Raw genomic sequence first — 24,296 nt, 5'->3', positions numbered from 1 at the left:
ATAAGCTGCACTGAGTCAGCTTCAGACCCTGAAGCTCCGTCAGCATCAGTACTGCAGCTAAGATGACCCTAAAGCAGGGGTGTCCAAAGTGCGGCCCGAGGGCCATTTGCGGCCCTTGAGGGGATTTTTTGCGGCCCGTGACTTCAAATGAAGAATCAGAAGATTTTGGCCCGAGGCCTTGATTAGGATTAAAACATTATCTTATTTTTCTTTTTCATGTTAACAAGGGCTGAACAATATTCCTAAAATAGAAAATGTTCAGTAAGATGTATGTTGTTGTTTTTTTAAATCTACAGCTTTTTACTATTTTCCACATTTTTTTGGAAACTATGAAAAAAAATGTATGCAAAGTTTTTGCAAACAAGCGGACTGTTGTTTAACCATTTAATGACCTGAGCTAAATGCAGAAAGCTTTTCCAAAAAAGTGAACCACGTTACAGGCTTGATTCTGAGAAAAAAAAACCAAATAAAGTAGAACGAAGAAATCAAAGCATTTGATTTCCTTTTATTGAAGGGTTTCTTTAGCGAGCCTTTTGATTCTGATCTACAAAGCCTTACTATTTTTTCAACTATATTTTAATAAACAAAACCTGTGGCCCGCAAGAAACAAAGTTTGGACACCACTGCCCTAAAGCATTTGAATCTGCTTTCATATTTACCTTGTTTTGAATTATTAACATATTAAAACTGTACTATGATCATCATCATCATTTTTGCTACCATTATATTTTTGCAACATATTCTAATCTAAAGAATAGAAAGAAGAAAGACTAACAAGGTTTATTTTACTTAAATGAATCCTCATATTAAAGTATTTGTTTGAGGACACATTTGACCACTCACCCATACCGACCAGACGTGACCCACACACCATACATACATGCATACATACGCACATGACGCTCCTGTACGTAATGACGTAGTGTTGTAGGCATAGCTGTGATGGCAGCCGTGGGCTGACATCGATACATTACTGAATATAAACTATTTAAAAGTTAGCGATAAAACCCCGACACAGTAGCGTAGAACAAATAAAGTGTTTCTGATAGTACACAATTAAAACACACACCCGGCCGGTTCGGGGAACGGTAAGTTGTAGTCAGTGAGCTTTATCAAAGTGACGCCGACTGTGTGTTTGCAGCTTGTTACACCTCTCTCTGTCATGTCATGTTATGTATCTTTCGTGCTAAAGAGTGTACCTGAGAAGTGTGCAGAAACTGTCCAACTGAGATACTGCACTGTCCTGCTCATGTTAGCTAGCAATAAGTCTGTAGGCTGCTAACTGCTGCAGGTAATGTAGCTAGCCCAAAGTGCTGCTGAAAACTACCTGCGACGGGCTAATGTTACCAGCAGCCATACAGGCTCCTGCTGCTGCTGTTCACATGTGTGTCTGCTTTTATGTTGCTTCATTTAGCTGGTAAATACTGCTGCTAAAAAGAGTGAGTGGGGGCTGTGAGATTTAATTAGCTATGCCATTGTCAAAACTGAAATTGAGTCAGCTGATTTGACATACTAAGCTAGGGTTGGGCTTACTACAATTAAAATCATAACCCTGTAAATTGTTAGTCAAAATTGATTTAAAGCAATTCTCGGGTATCTTGTGATCATGAGTTAAACACCCTTCCCCTTCCTCCTGTTATTAAGTCTTTTGCAGGAAAGCACATTGGGTCTATAAACCACCTCTCATGTGAAGGCTTCTGTCTTTCTGGCATTTTTCTCCTTGCATGGTAAAGTGGCACTATGCCCGCAGCTACTGTGGATCACAGCCAAAGAATATGTGAGGTTTGGGCCAACAACCTGGAGGAGGAGTTGAAGAGGATTCGAAATGTCATCCGAAAATACAACCATATTGCTATGGTGAGTAATGCTCTTCTGAAAGAGGGCGTAATTATGTCTGATGTAGCCAGGATGTCTTTTTGCATAATGTGTGTCTGTCATCTTACAGGATACAGAGTTTCCAGGTGTTGTAGCCAGACCCATCGGAGAGTTCAGAAGCAATGCAGACTATCAGTACCAGCTACTGCGCTGTAATGTGGATCTGCTCAAGATTATCCAGCTGGGCCTCACGTTTATGAACGAACAAGGGGAATATCCTCCTGGGACATCAACATGGCAGTTCAATTTTAAGTTTAACCTCACGTAAGAGGACGAGAAGCGCTCCCACTTTACTTCTCATGTGGTGATCATGAGATTCATTTTGGATAGCGTATCGGTGAAATTTACATTAAACAGAAATCAAAAAGTTATGCAAAACAGATTCTTGTACAGCAGTTGTCAACACTGCATTATAATGTCCAATTAGAAAGTGTACATTCGCTTTCTAACAGCTTACCTTAAAGGGAGAGTCGGTCATTTTCAAAAACTAGCATGATTTTGAAAGTAGCATTTCCTCAGTGTTCCGTCTGCACCCACCCCCTCCCCTCTGTGCTCCCTCTAAAGCCACGCCCCCTCACTTACATGCACAAGTACTGTTGGTCCAGAAGCGGACCTCAGCTCATGCTTTGAGTGTGGGCTCGTGCATGCATGGGGTAGAGAACGAGCAGGGAGAGAGGGAGGCTGTGATTGGTTCATCAGATTGGTACCTCGTGGCAGACATTGGTCGAAGTTTTTACATGCTTACAACTTCTACAGATCACCTCTGGCACAGCTTAAGAAATTCTGCTTTTGAGTTATTTATCTCATAACTACTTGATGTTTGTTGTTTTTTTAAGTGTATTTGCAACAAGTACAGAGTGACATGTGTCTGTCTTTATCACCAGAGAAGATATGTATGCACAGGACTCCATTGAGCTCCTGACCACCTCAGGGATCCAGTTCAAGAAGCATGAGGACGAAGGCATCGAGACGCTGTACTTTGCCGAGCTGCTAATGACATCAGGAGTGGTGCTCTGTGATGGGGTCAAGTGGCTGTCTTTTCACAGGTATTCTGATTATGTAGCTATTTATTTATTCACTAAGCTATGTCTGAATTGTGGAGACAATAGACAATTTCATAAAATATTTATGTGTCCAGGCACAACATCTCTTCTGGTTTTATTACTGTGTTCTTGTCAGTTAGATAACAAAAAGCAGTTACAGAAACACATTATGCTGATGTTGGCATCTCCAAAAATTGTGTTTTTTCACCTCTCTCTCCCTCTCTCTCTCTCTCTGTCTCTCTCTCTCTCTCTCTCTCTCTCTATATATATATATATATATATCATGCAGTATATTTAATCATTTTGAAATATAAGTTGCACTGGTAAATAAGACACAGTCTGTTTTGTGAGGTTTCCCAGAAGGAAAAAGGTTCATACCGTCGTCCTGCATGATGATTTCCATTGTGTTCATCACTCTCTTGTACCATCTGGTTTCATTTAATTTATTATCATTATTACACAGAAAAAAAGATGAAAAGTAACATTACAAAAGTTACAGTTAAACGGGCCTGACTCAGTTAAAACTGGCTTACAGCAGGTTCCTGTTCTGACATCAGACAACAGAAACAACATGAAATACAAAAACAACAGACAGAACAGCAACACAGATGTATATTTCAAAAGCATAGCTCAAAAAGGAACCAATCACAAGAAATAAGGCGGGACTTAACGTGTCGACAATTTGGTTTTAATTGGTCGAAAAATGAGTAAACGCCCTGAGTGCAGGATGAGTCTTCAGACAATTTCTGACCTTAATGAATTGTGATGAACTAGTTAATGCTAATATTTATTTGTCTTTCATTTCCTGTTGTTTTGAATGAGAGGTAAGATGTTACGCAGAACTCTGAGGGTTGGGCTTCAAGCATGTTTTTAAAAAAAAGCCCAGTACGTTTTTTTTTTTTATATAAAGTTGCTGCAAAGTGTAAGAAAGGTTAGTCTTGTAAAAACAGAGATACTTTTGACCTATATTTTCTGCACTCTGCTTCTTAACATCAAAATCTTCATGTCGCTCTCAGTTTCCCTCTATGTCTCCATGGCAACCTGATGTCAAAGAAAACCAGGCTTTGGAAAATAAACATTAGCCATTGATCTTATGTTAGCATCATCTCTAAATGACAGGATCTTTTTTTATGGTATGGTACATCCTTGTATGAGTGTTCGGTCTTGCATCCTGACATGGGAGCGAGACCGGCCACTCAAAAAACCGAGCCTGTCATTGTGTGTTTAATTGTCTTAGTGTCATGGCAGATTAAAAGTGACTATCTATCTAGCCCCTGTTATCTGATTTCTTCAGACAGAGATAAACGATGTGTGTGTATTTGTGTATTTGTGTGATTTATAGTGGCTATGACTTTGGATACCTGATCAAAATTCTGTCCAATGCTAACTTGCCCGAGGAGGAGGTGGACTTCTTTGAGATTCTCCGCTTGTACTTTCCAGTTATTTATGATGTCAAGTACCTCATGAAGAGTTGTAAAAACCTGAAGGTAACTCATTAAATATTTCAGCAGGTAGCACACATAAGTATCTCCTGTTTCATTCATTTAAACCGCTACACCTCGAGATGTGTTGTGATCTGTTGTGAGTGTGGTCTTTGTTTGACCAGAAGCGTAGATTTGAGGGAGCTTACGGTGTTTTGTTTCCAGGGCGGGCTGCAGGAAGTAGCTGAGCAGCTGGAGCTGGAGAGGATCGGACCACAGCATCAGGCCGGCTCTGACTCTTTACTCACAGGCATGGCTTTCTTCAAGATGAGAGAGGTAGGCTCCTCAAGCTGAAGACACCTGTTTACACAGTTTATGACTATGAATGATAATACTCTGACCGCAACATGATAGCACAGCGTTATGCAATCACCTTTCAGACATGCACATGTTAATATTCATCTGATGGCAGTTTACTGTGGATGTCTCGTGTCTGAATAAGCATCAAGGTGTGTTTTCACTTTATGTAGAAGAGGCAGTACAAGGTTAAAGACAGATCGATAGATGGGTGAATAGATATATCCATGGATAGATGGATGGATGGATAGATAGATAGATAGATAGATAGATTTTTAACTTGACATGGACATCAAAATCACATTTGACGAACCTGGTGCATTGTTTGGGTTTTTTAGCACACATGCTACTTGTCCACAGAGGGCTTATGAGGGAAAAGTAAAAGTAATAATAATAGAAAGAGAAAGAAATAATGAGAGAAAGACAGAAAATTCAAGATGTACAATATAATCTTTCTGTAGAAACTCAAAGAGACAAATTTATGTTCATAAATGAGTTCAGTTCATGAAAATGTATTTTCCTCTCATGATGCGCCAAAGAAGTTTAGAAAAACACCGTGTGAGCCAGAAAAACAGGTTCAAGGAGAGCATCAGGCGTCATTAAGTGAGTCATTGGCAAAATATTAGTGTCATTGATCAGGGAATTATTTTTAACTCAACCTTTTGTTTTGTCCAGCCAACAGTTTAATCCTCCGATATCACTCTGGACACTTTTGTCCAATAGGCTGAATTTGCCACTTTTATTTTGGAATCATTTTTTTGAAGGGTTAAAATCCTAAAAATAATTGGATATTTAATAGTTTTTATCAGGACTGATGTTGATTAAAACATTTAACCACAAAAGAATGGAAGAAAATATTATTTATTATTTTATAGCAGTTTTGGGAAGCAGACATTTTTGTCCATGAGTGGCTCAAGAGGGAGGCAAACTTTAAAACTGATCCTGCCCAAAAACTAATAATGCATTTCATCAATGTTCTGGATAATCTTTGACATATCCAAGTGTTTAAAGCCTGAAAATAATGAAATATTTGGTAGTTTTGATCAGGACTGATGTTGATTAAAAGATGCAAACCAAAAAATTGGGGAAAATATTTATATTTAAAGAGGAAATATTAAACCCCTTTTCCACCTTTTCAAACAGTCCCCTGTGGTCTAAATGAAACATCTGTGCTGTGGTCAACATATAACATGAATCAATCACCAGAGGAGGTTTGTGACCCTGGATAAACCAGCTCTCTCAGAACACTCCGTTTTGGTGTGTGTGTCTCTTTAAATGTAATGAGCCCCCCCCTCAGTTTTGCCCGTAGACATCACTCCTCTGCAGCGAGAATAAAAATGGTGGACCTGCACAAAAGTTTTGTTCTAGGCTGGGGGTGGAGTCCATGGGTGGAGATATCAATCAATCAATCAATACATTTTTATTTGTATAGCGTCAACTCATAACAAGTGTTATCTCAAGACACTTTACAAAAAGCAGGTAAAAGACCTTACTTATTGCTATGTTACAAAGACCCGGCCTATCCATCATGAGCACTTTAGCAAAGCAGCAAAAGTTACAGTGGTAAGAAAAAACTGCCTTATTAAAAGGCAGAAATCTTCGGCCGGATCCCTGGCTCATGACGAAACATTCTTCACAGGCCTAGACTGCATCGGGCTTGGAAGGGGATCGGGGGAGAGATGGGATAAAATGCAGGAAGAGGGATAGGGAGCAAGGGGGGGGGGGTCTGGTCGGAGAATCTCCGGGTAAAGTCTGCGCGAAAAATTCTGATGTTTTGCGTTCACATATAGCCTAAAGACCCTCCGGGTAGCCAAATCTCCGGAGTTTTTCAGGAGATTTCCGTATGTGTGAAAAGGGTTCAAGAGAGCAAATTTGAAACGGAGCATTTCTCTCTGTGTTGTAAGACTTAAGCAGACCACAAACAAAGGACTGGATGGGTTTATTTCAAATTTTGTGGGTCGGTACTCACTTAGGTTACCCAAATATATGTTCAAAAACAACTTTAACTAACAAACTTTAACATTTTTATGAATGATTTTGGAAGTGTACATTTTTGTCCACTAATGACTCGAGGGTCGTAAAAACGAACGATACTGGAGGGTTAAAAAAAGTTATCTTTCATGAGCTTTATTCAGGATCTTTTCTCGATGACTGGGTTATAAGATGAAGTAAATCACATGATGATGAATGACTGTGCAGGTGTCTGACTTTAGTGTCCTGTGTTTTTTTTTTCCCCCTCCCACAGATGTTCTTTGAGGATCATATCGACGATGCAAAGTACTGTGGGCACTTGTACGGGCTCAGCTCTGGCTCTGCCTACGTCCAGAACGGAACAGGGAACGCTTACGAAGAGGAGGCTAACAAGCAGCAGTCGTGACATCACTCTCAAACTTCCCATCCTGCTGTTCACACACACACACTCAGTGTGGCACTGGAGCAGGCTTTTACCAACTGGATGATAATAATGTAGGAAAAGAAAGACATACACACATCATTTAGCAAGCTGCTTCTCATAGCCTTTGCTCACCTTAGATCACTGAAAATGATCAAAAAATGACCCAGCTGGCCTCACACACGCCCCCTGCTAGCTGTGTGTGTGTGTGTGTGTGTGTGTGTGTGTGTGTGTGTGTGTGTGTGTGTGTGTGTGTGTGTGTGTGTGTGTGTGTGTGTGTGTGTGTGTGTGTGTGTGTGTGTGTGTGTGTGTGTGTGTGTGTGTGTGTGTGTGTGTGTGTGTGTGTGTGTGTGTGTGTGTGTGTGTGTGTGTGTGTGTGTGTGTGTGTGTGTGTGTGTGTGTGTGTGTGTGTGTGTGTGTGTGTGTGTCAGAGTTTAGTCTTTTAATCCTATGAAGCAGTTTAGACAGTCTGGTTGGGTCAGTTCAATTTAACATGCTTGAAAAGATGGGATTTTAGTTTTCCTAAGATGTTCTGTAGACATGTTTTGCACTTTAAAGCTCTAACCTGATTTTATATGGAAAGCTGAAAATGTTTCTGGTGTTTCTCTCCTCTTTGTTGCCTTCTCTATGTTCCTTGTTTTACATCGTGAACATGTCAAAGTTTAACATCACCACACTCAGCCTTAATATAAGCTGCATTCTTAGCTTTTAAACTTTTAATTTATTGTGCTGCTTATCTGACATGGAAAAGATGACCTGATAAACACTAAGACTCCACATGGTGGTACTCTCGCCCCGTTCACTTTTTGTATGAGGATGAGAAAGGGAGCTCTCAGTGAGCGTGTTTACCTGCACATGAACATCTCATTGAAGTTTATTTTGCCTTTTGTACATATGAAGTGAATGTCAAATACACTCTTAGCCCACTTGGAGAAGCCTTTAATTTACTTTAGTTTGCATCTGGTACAGAGATCCTACAGGGGAAACCTGAAAACCATTTCTTCTTGATCTGTGTAGGTTCTCAGTCTTCCAGGTCATGGTGAAGTGGAAGCTTGATCCAAAGACAACTGGACTTGATTGAAGATCTTGAATACGTTTCGTAAAGCCTTTCAGAGGAGCGCTGAAACGTCTTCAGGATCGTCACCTAAGTCCAGTTGTCTTTGGCTCAAGCTTCATTTTTCTTCATGATCTATCAGCTGCTGATTTTCACTTTCTAGTCCTGAAAATGTTCAGAGAAGTCTTATGCAAAGAGTTATATCCAGTATGTACTAAAGCATACAGAGTTTTCATTTGAGGAATGTGGATACTTTGTGCATATAAACACCCTCATTGACACAAGCACACACTTAAGACGTCTGCAACGCCTCTACATGGTCTTGTTCCGGTTTAAACTGAATTCAGCCGAGCTTGAAAAAAGAAATTAAAAAAAGCGTTTCAAATACTTGCCTGCTTTAGGAGAAGTTGCCCTGAACTACTCTGTTGAGAGTATATTTTCATTTTTTTTAATTGAAGCGAAGGTTTTGTAGAGTTTTAGTGTTGTAATAAAAGAAGAAAAACACTTTTTCTCATGAGAAGGAAAAAAAACAAACATGTTGCTTTTGAAACATGCGACTTTCTGTTCCAGTCGAGTTCATTTCACCTGACGTTCTGACCATTGAATGGCATTTGTTTTTGTATTGTTTTCCTTTTCACCCATGCTGCGTTGAACAGCCGCATGTACTAAGAAGTTTGAATAAATGCTGAGGTGTGATGGCACTCTGAACGCTCACAGGTGTGTTGAAGTGTAGGTTCATGACTCATTAAGCTTGCACTGCGTCAAACTGACCACTTCCTTTCTGCAGCACATCTTCCACAAGTTAAAGAATTATGCAATATTCAAGAGCATTGTTTTTAGATTATAATGTAAATAAAGGCTTGACAATTTTCTACCATAACACACTCTGCGCCATGACATCTCTTTTAATGAGTCGATCCTTTCCAGTGCAGTGAAGAGTCGAGTAAGGAGGCTGAAGATGAGCTTATTTTTTATTCTTATAAGGCATCACAATTGTACAGTACATTACTCACACATCCATATTGTCTTTAGTCATACAGACAGTAGAATATAAAAATATAGAGCAACACTGTCACCATGTAGGGTTTTGTAACAAGCATACATTCTTCCAAATACATTTTAGAGATGGTTTCCAGCCACGGACGAGAACAGAGAGAATCCTCAGAGGGGGGAAAATAAACTGTACAAAGCCACTGGAGCTTTTTTTGTCTTTTCTTTCCTTTTTTTTTTTTTTAAATGTTTTTGTTTGCTCTGCAGTGCATTCACAATGTCAAAGAAAAACACAGAGCAGGATCTGCTTTTTTTTTGATGGTGAGCAGATCTGCAGGCTTTCCTGGCGGCTGGTCGGTGTGCCTGTGCACCCCGGGGAGACGGTCGGGAGGCTTTTGGCCGGGAGTTGGTCGTGTACCACAGACTGCCAGACAGAAGTGTAGATATTTGGCAGGGACACACACACACACACACACACACACACACACACTGTGTTGCAGCACAGAGCAGCACCCGCTCTCAGGCGTTCCCGTATGACAGTAAAATCCTCGCTCATGCTAAAACAAGTCTGAAGAGCCCTTATTCAGATGACTAATTAAAATACACCTTTTTTTTTTGATTCCAAGCAAAGGGCAGAACATCTTTTGGTACAGTTCATTACAACAGTGTGTGTAGACATCCTGAGGTGAGAGCATGCATCATTTTTGGACTTTCACGACACTCAAACGTGGTCGGTGGAAAACCTGCCCACCCCCTTTTTAGAACGAAACAAAAGACTAAAGGAACACCAGTCACATGAACACTTCTATAAGCTATACTGGATGTGCAAACATTTGGCACACGAGACAAATTCTACCATAACATAGAAATAATCTCCTATTATACAAAGTGAAAAACCAAACCGCTCTTCTTCCACTGCTGCTCTGTGCTTTGTCATTGAGAAACAGGAGATCATGGGATGTTGGAATGCATTTTTAATTTCAATCATTTTGTCCTGAAGCTCAGATACTTTGAGATAGCAGCAGAAGAGGTTTGTTATAACATCACAGAGAAGGGGGGCAGCATAGACCTGTTTGTGTAAAACACAAACTAAGAGATTTTTTTTAAATATGTGTGAGTACTTTCTACACGACTGTAAACGTACTCTTCTGGGATGAAGGTGTCACCAGTAGCTCTCCGGTCTCTGGTTACGCCTCGTTTTCAATGATCATCACCGGGTTGCTGGCACCTAAAGAAACAAAAGGTTTTGTTAGATCTATCTTTTTTTTCACTCTTTTAAATGTGTTTTCTTTGGGTTTTGTAAAATTCTTTATAAAGAGGATAACATGATCCCACCCTTCCTGTCTTTGTCTGTTGCACTGTCACTTTCTGACCAGGAGGGGGTGCTGGTGAGCAGTCGACTCTGAGACTCCCTCAGCGGCTTTGAAGGGAACTGGCGGCCCTCTGCTGCACTGGAAACACAAATAATCAAAGGCAGGTCGGCCGATATGGTCAGGAATCACATGCTCACTTAAAAAATCTCAATACTTGCATCCTTCTTTAGAATATAAAAATATCTTTGGTTTTTAATCCTGTATTCAGAAAGACTCATTTCACACCACTAAATGCTGCAGTGCATTGTTTAATATAAAGTAAAACTGCTAGAAGCTGAAGAAGTCATGCAGAGTCATTTTGTTTTCTGTGATGTAATGGGGTCTACTTTTTTATTCTTGTTTGTACTCACACTTTGTTAACAGGGTTGGAGTCGGTGGGTGAAGAGGGCTGCTCAGGGTCCAGGTTCACCAGACAGGCTGGGAACGAGCAGCCGTCGCCTAAACTGGAAACCAGTAAAGAGTTTGATGTTTGAATAAGAAACATAAGAAAATCTAAATAGGTGAAACTGTAAGCATCAGGGGAGCTAACTGTTCTCTTTTTTAAAAGTCATTAATGGAAATTAGAGAGAAAAAAAGACCTGAGGTTGCGTTGATGTACATCCATGTTGTAAAAAAAAAACAAGGATTATGTAAAAAGTTCAAACTGATAATTGCCATAAAGTCAATGAACTCAGTGATGTATCCTTATATATACAGAAAGTTGAACTTATTCTCACTTATTTATCAAGTGTTCTTAAAAGAACAAAAACTGAAGGTTTCCATGTGTTTGAGTTTTATTTAGAGTTAGATCACAAAATAAATCTCACCAAGTTGTTGCCAAATTGGAACAAATGGGCCTCCGTATTTTGTTTTGTTTATAAAACATGAAGTTTGTTGGTTTATGTTTTCATAGTTTGACTGTGATCACAAAGAAAACTCTGTATTTATATACTGTGAGCATGAATCTCTGATTCTCAATGCTGGAGCTTCTGTTTAATTCATAATGTTGATGTTGTTGTTTACTAATGCTCTCTTTTCTGCTTTGAGGTCTGTTCCCTCCATTCAATCTTTTTGTTTTCATCTCATTGACTCTAATGCTCGAGCTGAACAGTGTTCAGACATTCAACACTTCTCTGACATCCTGACTAAATCATTTGAACTACAGAAGAAAAATCTGAAGAAGAAAAAAAGAGCTCCAGCTGAGCACATTGATGCTGTGTGGTTTGATTTTTAAATCATTTTTGAATCCATATATAAATCATTGACCTCATTTATTTATCATTTATATTGATGGGTGCAGGGGGAGCAGACAGGCTTTGAAAGGAGTTTTTACTCATGGTAAATACACTTGAGCGTGTAAAGCGCTTTTCTAGTCTTCTGACTACTCAAAGCACTTTGACACCACAGGTCACACCTACACATTCACACCCTGATGGTAGAGGCTGCTGTGTAAAGTGATCATCAGAAGTAACTAATCCATTCAGACACATTTATACGCCGCAGTCGAAGCAGCGGGAGCAACTTGAGGTTAAATGTCTCGCCCAAGGACACATTGGACATGTTGCTCCAGGAGCTGGGGATCAAACCCTCGACCTTCCTGTTGAGAGATGACGACTCTATATATTGATATTTTTTCCTTTTTATTTATTTGTATTTTTTCTGAAGTTTTATAAACTTTATAAACCCCTGAGGGAAATTCTACTCTCTGTTATTGAGAGACATGCTACTCGCACTAACAGGACCTGTGGACATTAGTGGAGAGATGTCAGAGTGAGGCTGCTACACACTGCTACACAGGGAGCGCACCAGGGCGGTTGGGGATTCGGTGCCTTGCTCAAGGGAACCTCAGCAGCACTCAGGAGTGACCTGGCGCCTCTCTCTATATATATATATATATATGTAAACAAAACTGGACTTAATTGGGCTCCATGAATATTAAGGCACTAAACAATCACATTTAATATTAACGTGCATCGATCATTTTTTAAATACATTCTCTACCTCAGGTTTGTCTGTCATCATTTATCATCTATACATTTTGTGGAAATATTTTACAATGATTGACTTGTCTTTAACCTGATCATGCTTCAGTTTGACTCTGTATTGCTGCTCATCAGGTTTCCTAAACGGTCAAATCACCTGCCAGGATTGTTAGAAATCATTTCTTAACACGGTGTTGATTTGTTGCAGATGATTCTTTAGTCCTTCTTTGGTCTCGTGATGTTTCTTGTTCTAAATTGATTTTATATTAAATAAATGTTTACCTGGAGAAAACTGGAATGGGCCAGTATTTCACTTCATCCCCAAAGACCTGGCGGAAGTTCTTAGTCAGACCCAGACTGAAGCCGTTCTTATCTGTGCCGTGGCGAAACACTGGAGCACGCACAGCCTCTGGAAGAGACACACAAGAGGAGAATATGAAGAAAAAAAACAGCACTCCCTCTCAGTCTTTATGTAAGCTGTTACTCAGACTATCAACAGAAGCTCATTCAGACGACGGATCAACACATGGAGGATTCCTGCTGAATGGCTGAATCGGTGGAAAAACTCTGAATGAAAGTGTCTTTGTTGTACAGGAAAAGGACATCTTAGAGCGCACCACCATGTGTGACTTCTCCTCCTCACAGTTTCTGTTTCTAAGCTCCTTACTGCTCTGAGCCTTGTGTCTTTGCATTTCACTGTAACATACTCCTCAGGATAATCCACTCTCCTCCACACAGACAAAGTGTGCCACTGTGCACACATAATGAGAAACCACTCCGTCTCATAACAGCCCAGAGAGCTTCATCAAACCTCTGCAATGATGAGGGTGGTGGAAAAAAGCAAAGCAAAAAAAAAACATCCTTCCATCATTAGTGCAAAGAAAACCTTGTGCAGGCTGAGAGCTGATGCTCAAACACAAAGAGGAGGAACAGAGGCTGCATGGGTACTGCATCCTCCAAGTTAACACAAACGTACAAGAACGTCACCTACCCAGAGTAGACCTGTTCTTGCAGACGAGCCAGCAATGGTAGATGAAAAGTGACGCCAGGCTGACAGAAAACATGGCGGCCGAGAAGAAGAGGAACAGGATGTGGAACTTTGCCTGTGTGTCTGGGAGGCCGTTCTGGTTGAGAAACAACACATATATAAACATAAGTGCAAGAAGAACTGAGAGATGAGACAACACTGACAGGAAGAGGTTTCTACTCAGATATGCCGACTGGGCTTATCAAGCTGTTTCTATGTCACTGTCACTAACTAGCTCGTTGGCTCATACCACGTATTCTTTCAGACGGAAATGTGCTCTACCTCCAGCCTTGTGAGAAAAAAAAATCAAATGCCACAAATTTAACACAGAATCTTTCAGATAATCATTGAGATTTGATTAGAGATTTTAATGCACCGACTGATTGTTAGATTACACATAATGAACGTGTGTTGAGATGGACATCCTTACCAGCCAGAATTTAATGAAGTATTGAAGATCTGTAGCTGTTATAAAAAGGCAGTAGAGAAGTGAATACGCCAAGAAGAGCATGAAGAATTTGTAGTTGGAGAATCCCACACAGTTGTTCACCCTGCAGCGGGAATGAAAGGATCATTATAAAAACAATAGGATCACATTTACATGTTTTATATAAATGCTGAAGCAAAAAGAACAGCAAATACTGGGATGATGGGTTTATGTGAAAGGTGGTATTGAAGGGTGGGTGTAGAAGTAGACGGCTGAGCTTGAAAAACAAAACCTTCAATCAGAAGGTTTGTGTCATGAATACAGGAGAACAGGAAGTTTTCAGCCCATCAAGCCAGACTTTTGTATTTTACATTTGATCTGTCGAAGAATTCAGAAGGACATGTTCACATTTGATTCTGTTTTTTGAAGAGCGCTGCTCAAAACAAGAAGTGGGTCCACTTTTTTAATGTTACATACTTTATTTATCTCTGTGGGAAATTCTGGCTTATAGGCCTGAATGACACACATGCACCAACAGGACCTGTGGACATGTATTCATGGAGAGATGTCAGAGTGGTGCTGCTACACACTGCTACACAGAGAGCGCACTACAGCTATTGCCTTGCTCAAGGGTACACCAGCAGTACTCAGGATGTGACCTGACACCTGTCCAGCTACCAGACAAACTTAACATGCATTGGTCCGCACCTGGGCTCGAGCCGGCGACCCTCTGGTTCCCAACCCAGGTCCCTACACACTGAGCTGCTGCCGCCCCACTTATTTAATAATCCTTTTTCAAATTGTACTTCAACATTGAGCTCCTCTAAATAAATGTTCCTCTGGTGTGACTCTGAACTCCAGGAATAACATTTTGTCATTGTGAGAAGAGCAGTATTAATAATTGTGATTTTATAAAAATGACAGACAGTGGAATCATATTTGTTTTGTCTCCCTCTGCAGCCAGAATCTGTCATGTTGCAGGATGAGAGGCTACAGTGTCAAATGTTGTCATGTAAACAAGCTCTTCAAGCTTCCCTCTGATGTGTGTTATCGAGACCTGCAGGAGACGATATATCACTCTTTTCCATCGCTGTGTGTGAAGATGACATTAATTAAAGGATGCAGTACAAAGACTGCACCGGTAAAGTGTCACTGATCTTTGTTTAAAGTCCCTTTGCCTGTTTAATGTCACTACATACCAGGGGCAGTGGTGATCCATCTTCAGGATGCATCTGTAACACAGCGGGGTCAAACATCAGTGTAATTGAATCTCACTCTTTGCAATACACTGTGTGGTCTTTTTCTCTATAGGTGCACGAGCAGAGAGCCATACTTATCACAGACTGAACAATGGTGACATCGATCAGGCTTCAGCAGCTGGCAGCGGTCACAGAAACGGATTGCTGAGGAGACACAGCCAATTCAATCACACAGCCGTCAGCAGCAGCCTCTCCTAACACTTGACCACAGACTAACAAGGTGACGGAGGTGAAATGAGCTCTGAGAGCCGCCCCCGTCATTCACACCTCTCCTCTTGTTCCACATCAGCAGCGATGTGAGCTCTACTGTACCTCCAGAGTTGGTGCGGGTGTAGATGGGCAGATCCTTGGCTATCCTCCTCAGGATCTCCTGCTGAGACTCCCCCCGATCTTCACGCTCCAGCAGCTCTTTGTCAGAGTAGGACAGGTGAAACTATGTAGGGCAGATCACAGAGGGAAAAGAAGAACAACTCCTGCTGTGATTTATCAATACTTGTATCTGCAAGGAGTGATTTTAATTGTCAGATTATCTGCCGGCTGTGTTAGTGTCGGTAATGCAGTGATTTTTGAAGCTGCAGCTCAGTAGACAGTGAAGGGTCTTTCTTTATCTTTCATTTGTTTTGGCTCTTTCTGCCCCGGCAGGCAAATGGGAGCAAAGCAGCACAGAGCTGCGATATTACTTTCAGCCACTCAGGCGATTTATGATTGAACACTAGAAACAAATAACTGTGAGGATAACAAACAGCACAGCACACATGAAAATTTACTTTTATTACAATCTCAAATCCTCAAGTGATCCAGCCATCAGCTCTTATAAAGCAAAGTCTTCATATGAGATGAATACCACTGCAAGTGTGCTTCACCTGACTTCACTATAAAATGCAAAGGTGGCTTTTCTCATAGCGTCCTCTCTTAGATGTATGCATGTGTGCATTCACCCTGTAGAGCTAAAGTGCTGCGGTCAGGATCAGGGCCATTACAGTGCAGCTTCAGGCACTTGCAATGGAAAGTATTATTAGTCTAAATGCAGCGTTCAATCACACAGGGAGGCTGTGTAACCTACATCTGCACTTCCTATCATGCCTCGTCATAGCCAGCCGACAACAACGTCGCGTTTCTGTCGGACTCACCTCCTTCAGGGGGTTCACTGGCTTGGTGAAGATGGTTTGCCAGTACGCCCACACGAACATGATGAATATGACATGGTACGCCAGCAGGTACACAACTGAAACAGAACATAAACAAGTCAGACTCATAATCCATCATCAGTGCATCTAAGCGTTTATACTCAGTTTGCAGCTTTATTGTTTTTAACATTGGTGTGAATCAGTTTTATTTCTTTTTCAGCTACTGGCACAGAAAATGATTTTATTGCATATTTTTGTACTTGCTATGAAGATGTCAGTGTAAAGATGTAAAGAAGAAACAGGACTAAATGCACATGTCTGTCTCTAATAACTCGTAATTATTGATTTAGGATGTAATGACGTCTTACATTAAAGTTTAAACTACAGTACATACAAAGTGCTCTCTCAAACTCTTAACAGACACTGGGGATTGATTGTGAACCTTTATCTACAGACATCAGTTTTATGTTGCTGTTCTCAAGCCTGACTTTAAAGGGATACTTCACCCATTTGCATTAAGTTTTGTATCATTAGAAACCTGGTAGTATTTTTGAATGGTCGTGCATCCCGCCCTCATTTTCCCCTGAGATTGGAAATCTTTGTATTTCTAAGTCTGAAAAGGAGCTTCCAGTGACGCAAAATGATGATTTTTGCGTCACTGGAAGCGGTTGCGGTTAGCGGGGTGAGACTACAACACTAGTTCCTCATATTTTCGACCACTGAAGCTACAGACCAATCACAGATCAGTGGGTGGGAACTCACTCACTCAACACAGAATCGAAACTTAACGTCCGCCATATTGCTTGGAAGCTATGCTAACAGGCTCTATGGAGAAAGCTGATAATGGAGAAAAAATATAAATATAGCGGCGAGACGGTTGCTGCGGACAGGCTGGTCTTGTGTTTTGGCTGCTGCGGCCGCTGGGCGCTGGCCGCCGCGACACAAGACCGGCCTGTCGGCAGCAACCACCTAGCGGCTATATTGCTATATTGCTGTCGCTGCCAGCTCAGCAGCGGAGACATACAGTAAGGCCTGCCTGTCGGGGCGGACTGGTAGTGTCTGTGCTCTCACTGTTTGCCTATGGACACAGACATAGAGTCTGTTTTCTGCCAGGAATTTCCAAGATCAATTCTGGAAGAAATCTCTGAATCTGTTGAGGAAACGGTCTTATGTGTTGAAGTAAATGTGTCTGTAAATGTTTTTATTAATATAGTTCTACTGCTATACTGTATATTTTGGAGAAACTGTATCGATCGAATTTCCCTCTGGGATTAATAAAGTATTTCTGATTCTGAACTAGAGGACCTTAGTGGGAGTGGCCTGTGGTGCTGTGCATTCTGGGATTTGGTGTCTTTCATCCACATGAGCCAAAAAGACACTTTCTGCCTTTTCACGGCCAAGAAGGCACCAACTTCAAAATGTATTTCACATTTCTACTACATATATGACCCAATGTCAATACAGATTCATGTTTCAACGGGTGAAGTATCCCTTTAACTATAACGTAAACATTTCACATTGGCTCTGTATTTTGCAGGATAAGGCAGAGAATCATTTGACATCTTACAGCGACAGGGGATTAAAAATTTGATTTTGGGATGCCGGTGGCCTAGTGGTCAGTGCATGTGCCCCATGTACAGAGGCAAAAGTCCCGGGCAGCCCAGGTTTGAATCTGACCTGTGGCTCCTTTCCTGCATGTCATTCCCCACTCACTCACTCTCTCTCTCTCCCTGATTTCAGACTCTATCTAGCCCAACACAGTCTCAGCAGGTGGCAGTTTAACATGAGTGTGGTTCTGCTCGACGTTTCTGCCTGTTGAAAATGTTTTCTTGTTGCTGTTGCCAAATGTTTTGTTCACGGTGGATCATCGTTTGTTCTCTGGGCCTGGTTGTTTAAAGGAGCAATCAGTAAGATATCTACTGAAGGCAGTTTTAAGGCTCCCCCACACGGCCGTTTTGGACGCCCCTCAGTTTTCCAGGTATGAGTCAAATGTAATAATGCAAATATTCCATCTAGACTAAAGCGATGGACAGAGTGAAATGTTCTCTTGAACCAACCGGCTGTTTGTGGAACCAAAAATGATTAAAGGTCTTGGTCTGCTCTAATTCATCTCTGGACTCTGTGGATGTAAATGTTTGGAGAATTAAAGTCTGCAGTTTAAAAAAAGTCTCATGAAACACTCCCAGCTGATCCATGTTAATCGTGTTTCTGTTTATTGTTTGGCTGAGGGCTTCCTCCACAAAGACTGAAAGCTACTGAACCTCGTGTAACACATCTCAACATCCAACATGAAACATTAGAGGAGTCAAAACACTTCCTGGAGTTGTAACGTACCCTTTTCTCCAATGTCTTCAATGGATTCTGAAATATCAAAACAAAAAGACACAGTCAGGTTTGTGCTGAATGAACGAGTGAAACATTTAACACACGGGAGCATCTCTTTAATATTCCAACATTTGTAGATCACAATTGGGAAAATTAAAGTTATTTTAAAGCTTTTGAAAAACATTCCTTGATGTGTTTGACAGACGTTCAGGAACTGATTTCAAATTTGCAAAACACATGGACCTCTTGCTATCCTGCGTTATTTCTCATATAAATGCTGACAGCTACAACCACCAGAGATGTGACTGGGTGATGTGTTCAATCACAGGTCAACATCAGCACCCTGCACCTTCACAGACATACACATTAAAGATCTCGTAATATAAACATGATAAGAGACGAGTGGAGACCTGTTATATAAATATATATACTGACACAGTTTTATATTTGTCCCAATGTCTAAGCAACGATTAGGATAGCATATACAATAAACATCCATCCACTGCAATTAGTTTTGTACAGCCTGTAAAGTGCAGTATACACACAAATGCATGCACGCAGTACGGACTGAGCAAAGGTATGCCAGAGAGCTGAATTGAGGCAAGCAGCCAAAAATCGTGTGCATGCTGCCTTGCCAGCATAAAAGCCCAAGAGTCCGACAGAGAAGCATAAGTATGTGTGTGTGTGATTAAGGGCATGTGATGGGAAGTATATTACCGTGTGTATGAAAGCACTGCAGTCTCTACCAAACTCCTTTCCCCCCTCTCCTCTGCCATCCTGCTACAACAACTCAAAAAGAACCACCTGATCTCACATTTTAACAATCTTGGGGAAAGGCCCAAATGTTCAAAGGCTGACAGTCTGTGCTTTATAAAGAAAGTGGGTCATACGCAGATTGCTGGGGGTGAATTATGTAAACCAGACAATGGGATTAACTGAGCTGCTGAACGAGAGGTATCAGCTGACGATACTTTCACACAACTCCCTCTCTGTGTTTGCAGACCGCACGCTGGCCCTGAGCAGCCGCTGCCCTGCCCTTCTGTTCGTGTTGTCCTCTGACTGTCCCATGTGACTCCAACGCATCACATTTTGTGTGTTCTCCGGGATGCAAAACAAGACAGTTTAAAGAAAGCAGGATCATACAGGGGATTAAGTTTTTTTCTGTCACCCTGCAGGGTAGAGGGTGTCTCAGCAGGGACGGGGCGTCCTGTAACTCTAGAGGAAGGTTCATCTTGGGACAGAAACTGGCAGGCTGACACGACGAGGCTCTGACAGTAAAGACATGAAGCATAAAGTGCTACAGTGAAAATATAATATCACTATTTCAATGCCTTACCCAAATACATGATGATTAGATTATGTACCATCAGGCCAAAGCAGACGAAACCCAACAAACGCTCCAACAATTCAGTAAGAAACACACTTTTTTCATCTCTGCGTGGTCATTGTCAACTCGATTTGGTTGGTGTTTTTTTTTTTGTTTTTGCTTTATTTGTTGTTGTTTGTCATTATCATATTCCTGTGCTGGTGATGTTGTTTTTATGTGTGGTGTTTTGGTAGTTTCTTGAATCTTGTGGTTGTTTTGTGTCTTCATCAAGTCAGATTCATCTTTGTTGTTGTTCTAAAATAAAAAATATTGGCCCATTTGATTTCAGGAGGCCTGTGCAGCCTCTCCTGCTCCCCCTCCGGCTTCACTATGACTCCTGAATCATACTTGAGTATTCTCTGATGAAACACACAATGTCAGTTAAAGCTTCATAGCTTGTCTGGCTAAATTTGGAGCGGTTCAGAATTGGGAACAAACAGTCAGACCTTCAAACCCTCCCTCTCCGTGTTTTCCTCTGTTTGGTCTCATTACACCGTCTCCATTTCATCCTCGGTTTTGACAGAAGAGATCTGCTTTCCTTGGGGTTTGACAAGCTGCCAAATGGAGCACAGGAGTAGGCTGCTGAGACTCCTCCGAGACATCCTAGAAACCATTACTCACTATCCAGGTCAACTGTGTTTTCAGCGTTCACTGAGGACGCTCGCTCTCTGTAACCATACCATCCAACGCTCAGCAGCCAGAGGGAGCGAGGAGGAAGGAGGCCTGTCTGACTCAAAAGCCATTACAGACAGACTTCTTGCCAGAAGATAATGCTACTGCCGGTGTTGTGGTGGAGGATATCAATTCAGATAATGAAGCTCAGTGACTATACAAGCCTGAAGCTATTACAGTAAGTCTTTAAGATAGTGCTGATAGAGTGGTAGTGTGGGATAATGGATCTCATAGAGGGGCCCTAATCCTTTTATGGACTTCCTAAGATATTGTATATGTCCTAAAAAGTCATTCACAATAAAACAGATTGTGAAATTCTTCTAATTCTGTTTAAAAAAAAAAAAAAGCTGAACTTGTGTTTTTCATAGAAACACAAACCATGCAAACACAATGCAACTGTCTTGTAAGCAGCATGCTGACTATCCCTGGTTGAACTGTTATTGTCATGTGACTGACACTGTCTACACACATGCATCACCAACAAGCAGGTCATCTGCATCCAAAACGAAACTGCAGGAAGAGAAATGTCTCCCCACCACATCACTCAAAAAACACTCTCTCTCTCTCACACACACCCATACACACACACACACACACACAAACACACACACACACACACACTCACACACTCACACAAACGCAGAGGCATTCCCCCACCTTGTCTTTCTGTACTACACACGATCACTCAGACATACACACACACACAGCTCCTTCTCTTGCTCTTACACACACTTGGGTTTCTTACCTATGCAAAGCTGCAAAACATAGGCGTAGTATGACCAAGCCACAATGAGGGCAATGAAGAGGACCGGGATCCAGTATAAAACTCTCTGACAGCCCCTCTTGATACTACGCGAGCCCGACGGTGCCATAGTCTAGTAGCGTATCATCCCCTCTCTCTCTATGTATGTGTGTGTTGGTGTGTGTGCGTGTCTGTGTCCGTGTCTTCCTGTAGTCTGTCACTGCATCGTAGCTCCGACTCTGATCAGCCTAATCGGTAGCACAGACGCAACATCCTCCCGCCTCTAGTGCTGCTGCTGCTGCTGCTCTACTCCCCTCTAATCGTACTGCTCACTCAGCCACTAGCACAGACTACAACAAAATATCAGACACCTCACACTCACACACACACACACACACACACACACACACACACACTCACGGAGTCAGGACCGCCCCTGCTGCCTCCCCACAGGTTGCCATGGCGTCCGCGAGATGCTGCAAGCCTGGCACATTTTTCACCGCGAGCCAGATGGGTTCAATGAGTTCATCCTCGCGAGTGTTGAGACGGAGCCTGTTCACGCACATCCCCTACAAACCAACACACACAGAAAACATTTTGAATGGTGCCGCCCAGCCTGTGCAAGGTGTTGTGAGAAATGTTCATTTTTAATAAAATGTCTCTCTGTTTACCAGGTTGTTATGCTCCTCTTGCGTCAGAGCAGTTGTTTCCAGCTGTGTTATATCATTACCTGTCAGTGAAGGTGGCAAAGTCTCCAAGATACACCTGCAGTCTTTATGACGACCGACTACACCTGCAGATGTTTTACAATAGCCTACATTTTGCAGCTCTACTGCACACAACACAGTGTGCAACTGACAAGCTGCATCCCTGTCATGATTTGGTATTATTTAGTTTTGTATTTTCAGTGTTTAGTGTTTCTTTATGTTCTAGTGTGTTTTGTTCATTCTTGAGTTCTGTGTGTCTTCAGTGTTTCATGTATTTATTTTGTAGTTTCCTCAGTGTTTCTTGTGTCCATTCCTTCCTCTGTGTGGTTCCCTCCATTGTGATTGCCCTCATTGTCTTCACCTGTGTCATTAGTCTCACCTGTGTTTGATTACCCCATGTCTATTTAGTCTCTGTGTTTCTTCCCTTCTGTGTCAGTTCATTGTTGTTTGTATGTCGTTGGTTGGTATGTCAGTTTTTGCTCTGTGGCTCCCTGTTTTTGATCCTTGTGTTTTTTGTTGAACTTTTGAAAGTAACTTTTTGTTGCCTTTGGCCTTTTTGTTTAATTAAATATTTTTGGTTATTCTGTACTTGGGTCCAGCTCCCTTGTTTTCCAACCGTTCGTGACAGAATGAACTGACAAAAAAATGGACCCAGCAGGATTATTTTCGTTGGAATTGCGTGAGGTCACTTATAACCTCACATGCTTAAAAAATGACTTAAAATATGCTTGCTGTAGCAAGGAAAGACTGGCAGCCATTTCCACGGCTCAAGAGGAAATTCTTTCTAGACCATGGCTGAAACACCTACTCCCTGAGTGGACTAGAGACTTTTTTTCTACGCCTGCTTCACAGTCTTATACCTCTGAGCCTGTTCGTCCTCAGCAGCTGGTGAACCAACCCGGTTCGGCCTCGGCTCAAGCCTCGGCTCAAGCCTCGGATTAAGCCTCTTCATCCATGTGTTCCTGTTCCTGTTCCCGCAGAGCGCTGTCTGCCACCGGTTCCGGCGGAGTGCCATCTGCCTCCTGTTTCTGTTCCCGCAGAGCGTTGTCTGTCCCCTGTGCCTGTGTCTGCTGAACCGCGTCTGTCTGCTGAGCCACGTCTGTCATCGGCGCCTGTATCTGCTGAGCTGCGTCTGACTCCCCTGTCTCCGTGGGAGGCCCCGCCCACTCCCATGTCTGGGTGGGAGGTTCTGCCCACTCCTGTGTCTCTGTGGAAGGCCCTGCACACTTCTGTGCCCTCGTCAGAGGCCCTGCTGACTCCTGCGCCCTCGTCAGAGGCCCTGCTGACTCCTGCGCCCTCGTCAGAGGCCCTGCTGACTCCTGATCCCGCGTCAGAGGTCCCGCTGACTCCTGCGCCCTCGTCGGAGGCCCTGCCGACTCCTGAGTCCTTGGTGAACGTCCTGCGGACTCTTGCTCCCTCGTCAGAGGTCCCACTGACTCCTGCGTCCTTGTCAGAGGTCCCACTGACTCCTGCGCCCTCGTCGGAGGCCCTGCCGACTCCTGCGCCCTCGTCGGAGGTCCTGCAGACTCTTGCGCCCCCGTCGGAGGTCCTGCAGACTCTGCCCACTCCTGTATCCTCGTCAGATGACCTGCTGAGTCTGCCCATTTCTGTGACTCCGCAGACTCCTGAGCTCTCATCAGAGGTGGGAGGCTCGGCCACCTGAACTTCCCAGGCTATGTGCCCTGCCTCCAGGCCGTCCGCCTGAACTTCCCGGGCTATGTGCCCTGCCTCCAGGCCGTCCGCCTGAAGGTCGCCTGGTTGGTATGTCAGTTTTTGCTCGTGCTCCCTGTTTTTGATCCCTGTGTTTTTTGTTGCCTTTTGGTTATTCTGCACTTGGATCCACCTCCCTTGTTTTCCAACCGTTCGTGACAATCCCCGTTTCACTGATTCGCTTGAATTGACTATTAGTACATTAAATAAATTCTGTTCTGAATGTGAGACACCTGTTGCCAATTGTTGGCGTGGCATACAGTTCACCATGCACCACACACATCTTGGTTCTCAGGATCAGCGGGTTTATGAAGTAAAATAAAAAGTGAATAAAGATGTTAGAGATCTCTGTGTCTGCTGCATCGATCATTCTTTGAGATATTCTTGTTTAAAAGAATTGGATTGTTCATAATTACTGGGAAATAACACCTTTTAACCACAAAAAACTAGTACAGGCAATAGTTGATG

At 42.3% G+C, this 24,296-nt stretch overlaps 2 protein-coding genes across 7 annotated transcripts; one reads left to right on the top strand and one right to left on the bottom strand.

Annotated features, from left to right (window-relative positions):
* The first annotated feature begins 906 nt into the window (after nucleotides 1-906).
* On the top strand, nucleotides 907-11,318 carry cnot7 (CCR4-NOT transcription complex, subunit 7). Of its 4 annotated transcripts, none has more exons than XR_009674705.1 (8): nucleotides 908-1,088; nucleotides 1,645-1,857; nucleotides 1,946-2,139; nucleotides 2,760-2,921; nucleotides 4,261-4,405; nucleotides 4,565-4,675; nucleotides 6,942-7,162; nucleotides 10,509-11,318. XR_009674705.1 is itself a non-coding variant. In XM_061048882.1 (7 exons), exons 2-7 carry the CDS (start codon nucleotides 1,741-1,743, stop codon nucleotides 7,071-7,073), a joined length of 861 nt encoding a protein of 286 aa, XP_060904865.1. In that variant the 5' UTR covers nucleotides 907-1,088; nucleotides 1,734-1,740; the 3' UTR covers nucleotides 7,074-9,022. The 4 variants fall into 4 exon arrangements, 2 of the variants coding, with proteins under 2 accessions (XP_060904865.1, XP_060904863.1); XR_009674704.1 differs by lacking the exon at nucleotides 10,509-11,318 and adding an exon at nucleotides 8,106-9,022; XM_061048882.1 differs by lacking the exon at nucleotides 10,509-11,318 and having other exon boundaries at nucleotides 907-1,088; nucleotides 1,734-1,857; nucleotides 6,942-9,022.
* zdhhc2 (zinc finger DHHC-type palmitoyltransferase 2) lies at nucleotides 9,100-21,964 on the bottom strand. 3 transcript variants are annotated; one of them, XM_061048879.1, is made up of 12 exons: nucleotides 21,832-21,964; nucleotides 18,641-18,667; nucleotides 16,310-16,404; nucleotides 15,492-15,612; nucleotides 15,254-15,323; nucleotides 15,120-15,152; nucleotides 13,924-14,044; nucleotides 13,458-13,590; nucleotides 12,749-12,875; nucleotides 10,856-10,948; nucleotides 10,468-10,583; nucleotides 9,100-10,360 (listed from the first exon to the last, which is right to left on the bottom strand). In XM_061048879.1, the coding sequence occupies exons 3-12, from the start codon at nucleotides 16,367-16,369 to the stop codon at nucleotides 10,320-10,322; spliced, it is 915 nt and encodes a 304-aa protein (XP_060904862.1). In that variant the 5' UTR covers nucleotides 16,370-16,404; nucleotides 18,641-18,667; nucleotides 21,832-21,964; the 3' UTR covers nucleotides 9,100-10,319. The 3 variants fall into 3 exon arrangements, with proteins under 3 accessions (XP_060904862.1, XP_060904860.1, XP_060904861.1); XM_061048877.1 differs by lacking the exon at nucleotides 21,832-21,964 and adding an exon at nucleotides 21,415-21,797; XM_061048878.1 differs by lacking the exon at nucleotides 21,832-21,964 and adding an exon at nucleotides 19,349-19,500.
* Nucleotides 21,965-24,296: the final 2,332 nt, after the last annotated feature.

Source organism: Labrus mixtus, chromosome 10, assembly GCF_963584025.1.
Source record: "Labrus mixtus chromosome 10, fLabMix1.1, whole genome shotgun sequence".
NCBI lineage: Eukaryota > Metazoa > Chordata > Actinopteri > Labriformes > Labridae > Labrus > Labrus mixtus.
This window is presented reverse-complemented; position numbering and strand designations above follow the sequence as displayed.

Bases quoted from the DNA above. Each gene is read 5' to 3' on its own strand.
- zdhhc2 (XM_061048877.1), bottom strand. From the start codon at position 21,541: ATGGCACCGTCGGGCTCGCGTAGTATCAAGAGGGGCTGTCAGAGAGTT. The intron at 18,668-21,414 runs GTAAGAAACCCA...TTGATATTTCAG, and splicing joins TGTTTTGCAGCTTTGCATAG to AATCCATTGAAGACATTGGA. The intron at 10,949-12,748 runs GTAAACATTTAT...ACTGGTTTCCAG, and splicing joins CCCATTCCAGTTTTCTCCAG to TTTAGGCGACGGCTGCTCGT.
- cnot7 (XM_061048882.1), top strand. From the start codon at position 1,741: ATGCCCGCAGCTACTGTGGATCACAGCCAAAGAATATGTGAGGTTTGG. The intron at 1,858-1,945 runs GTGAGTAATGCT...GTCATCTTACAG, and splicing joins AATACAACCATATTGCTATG to GATACAGAGTTTCCAGGTGT. The intron at 2,140-2,759 runs GTAAGAGGACGA...CTTTATCACCAG, and splicing joins AATTTTAAGTTTAACCTCAC to AGAAGATATGTATGCACAGG.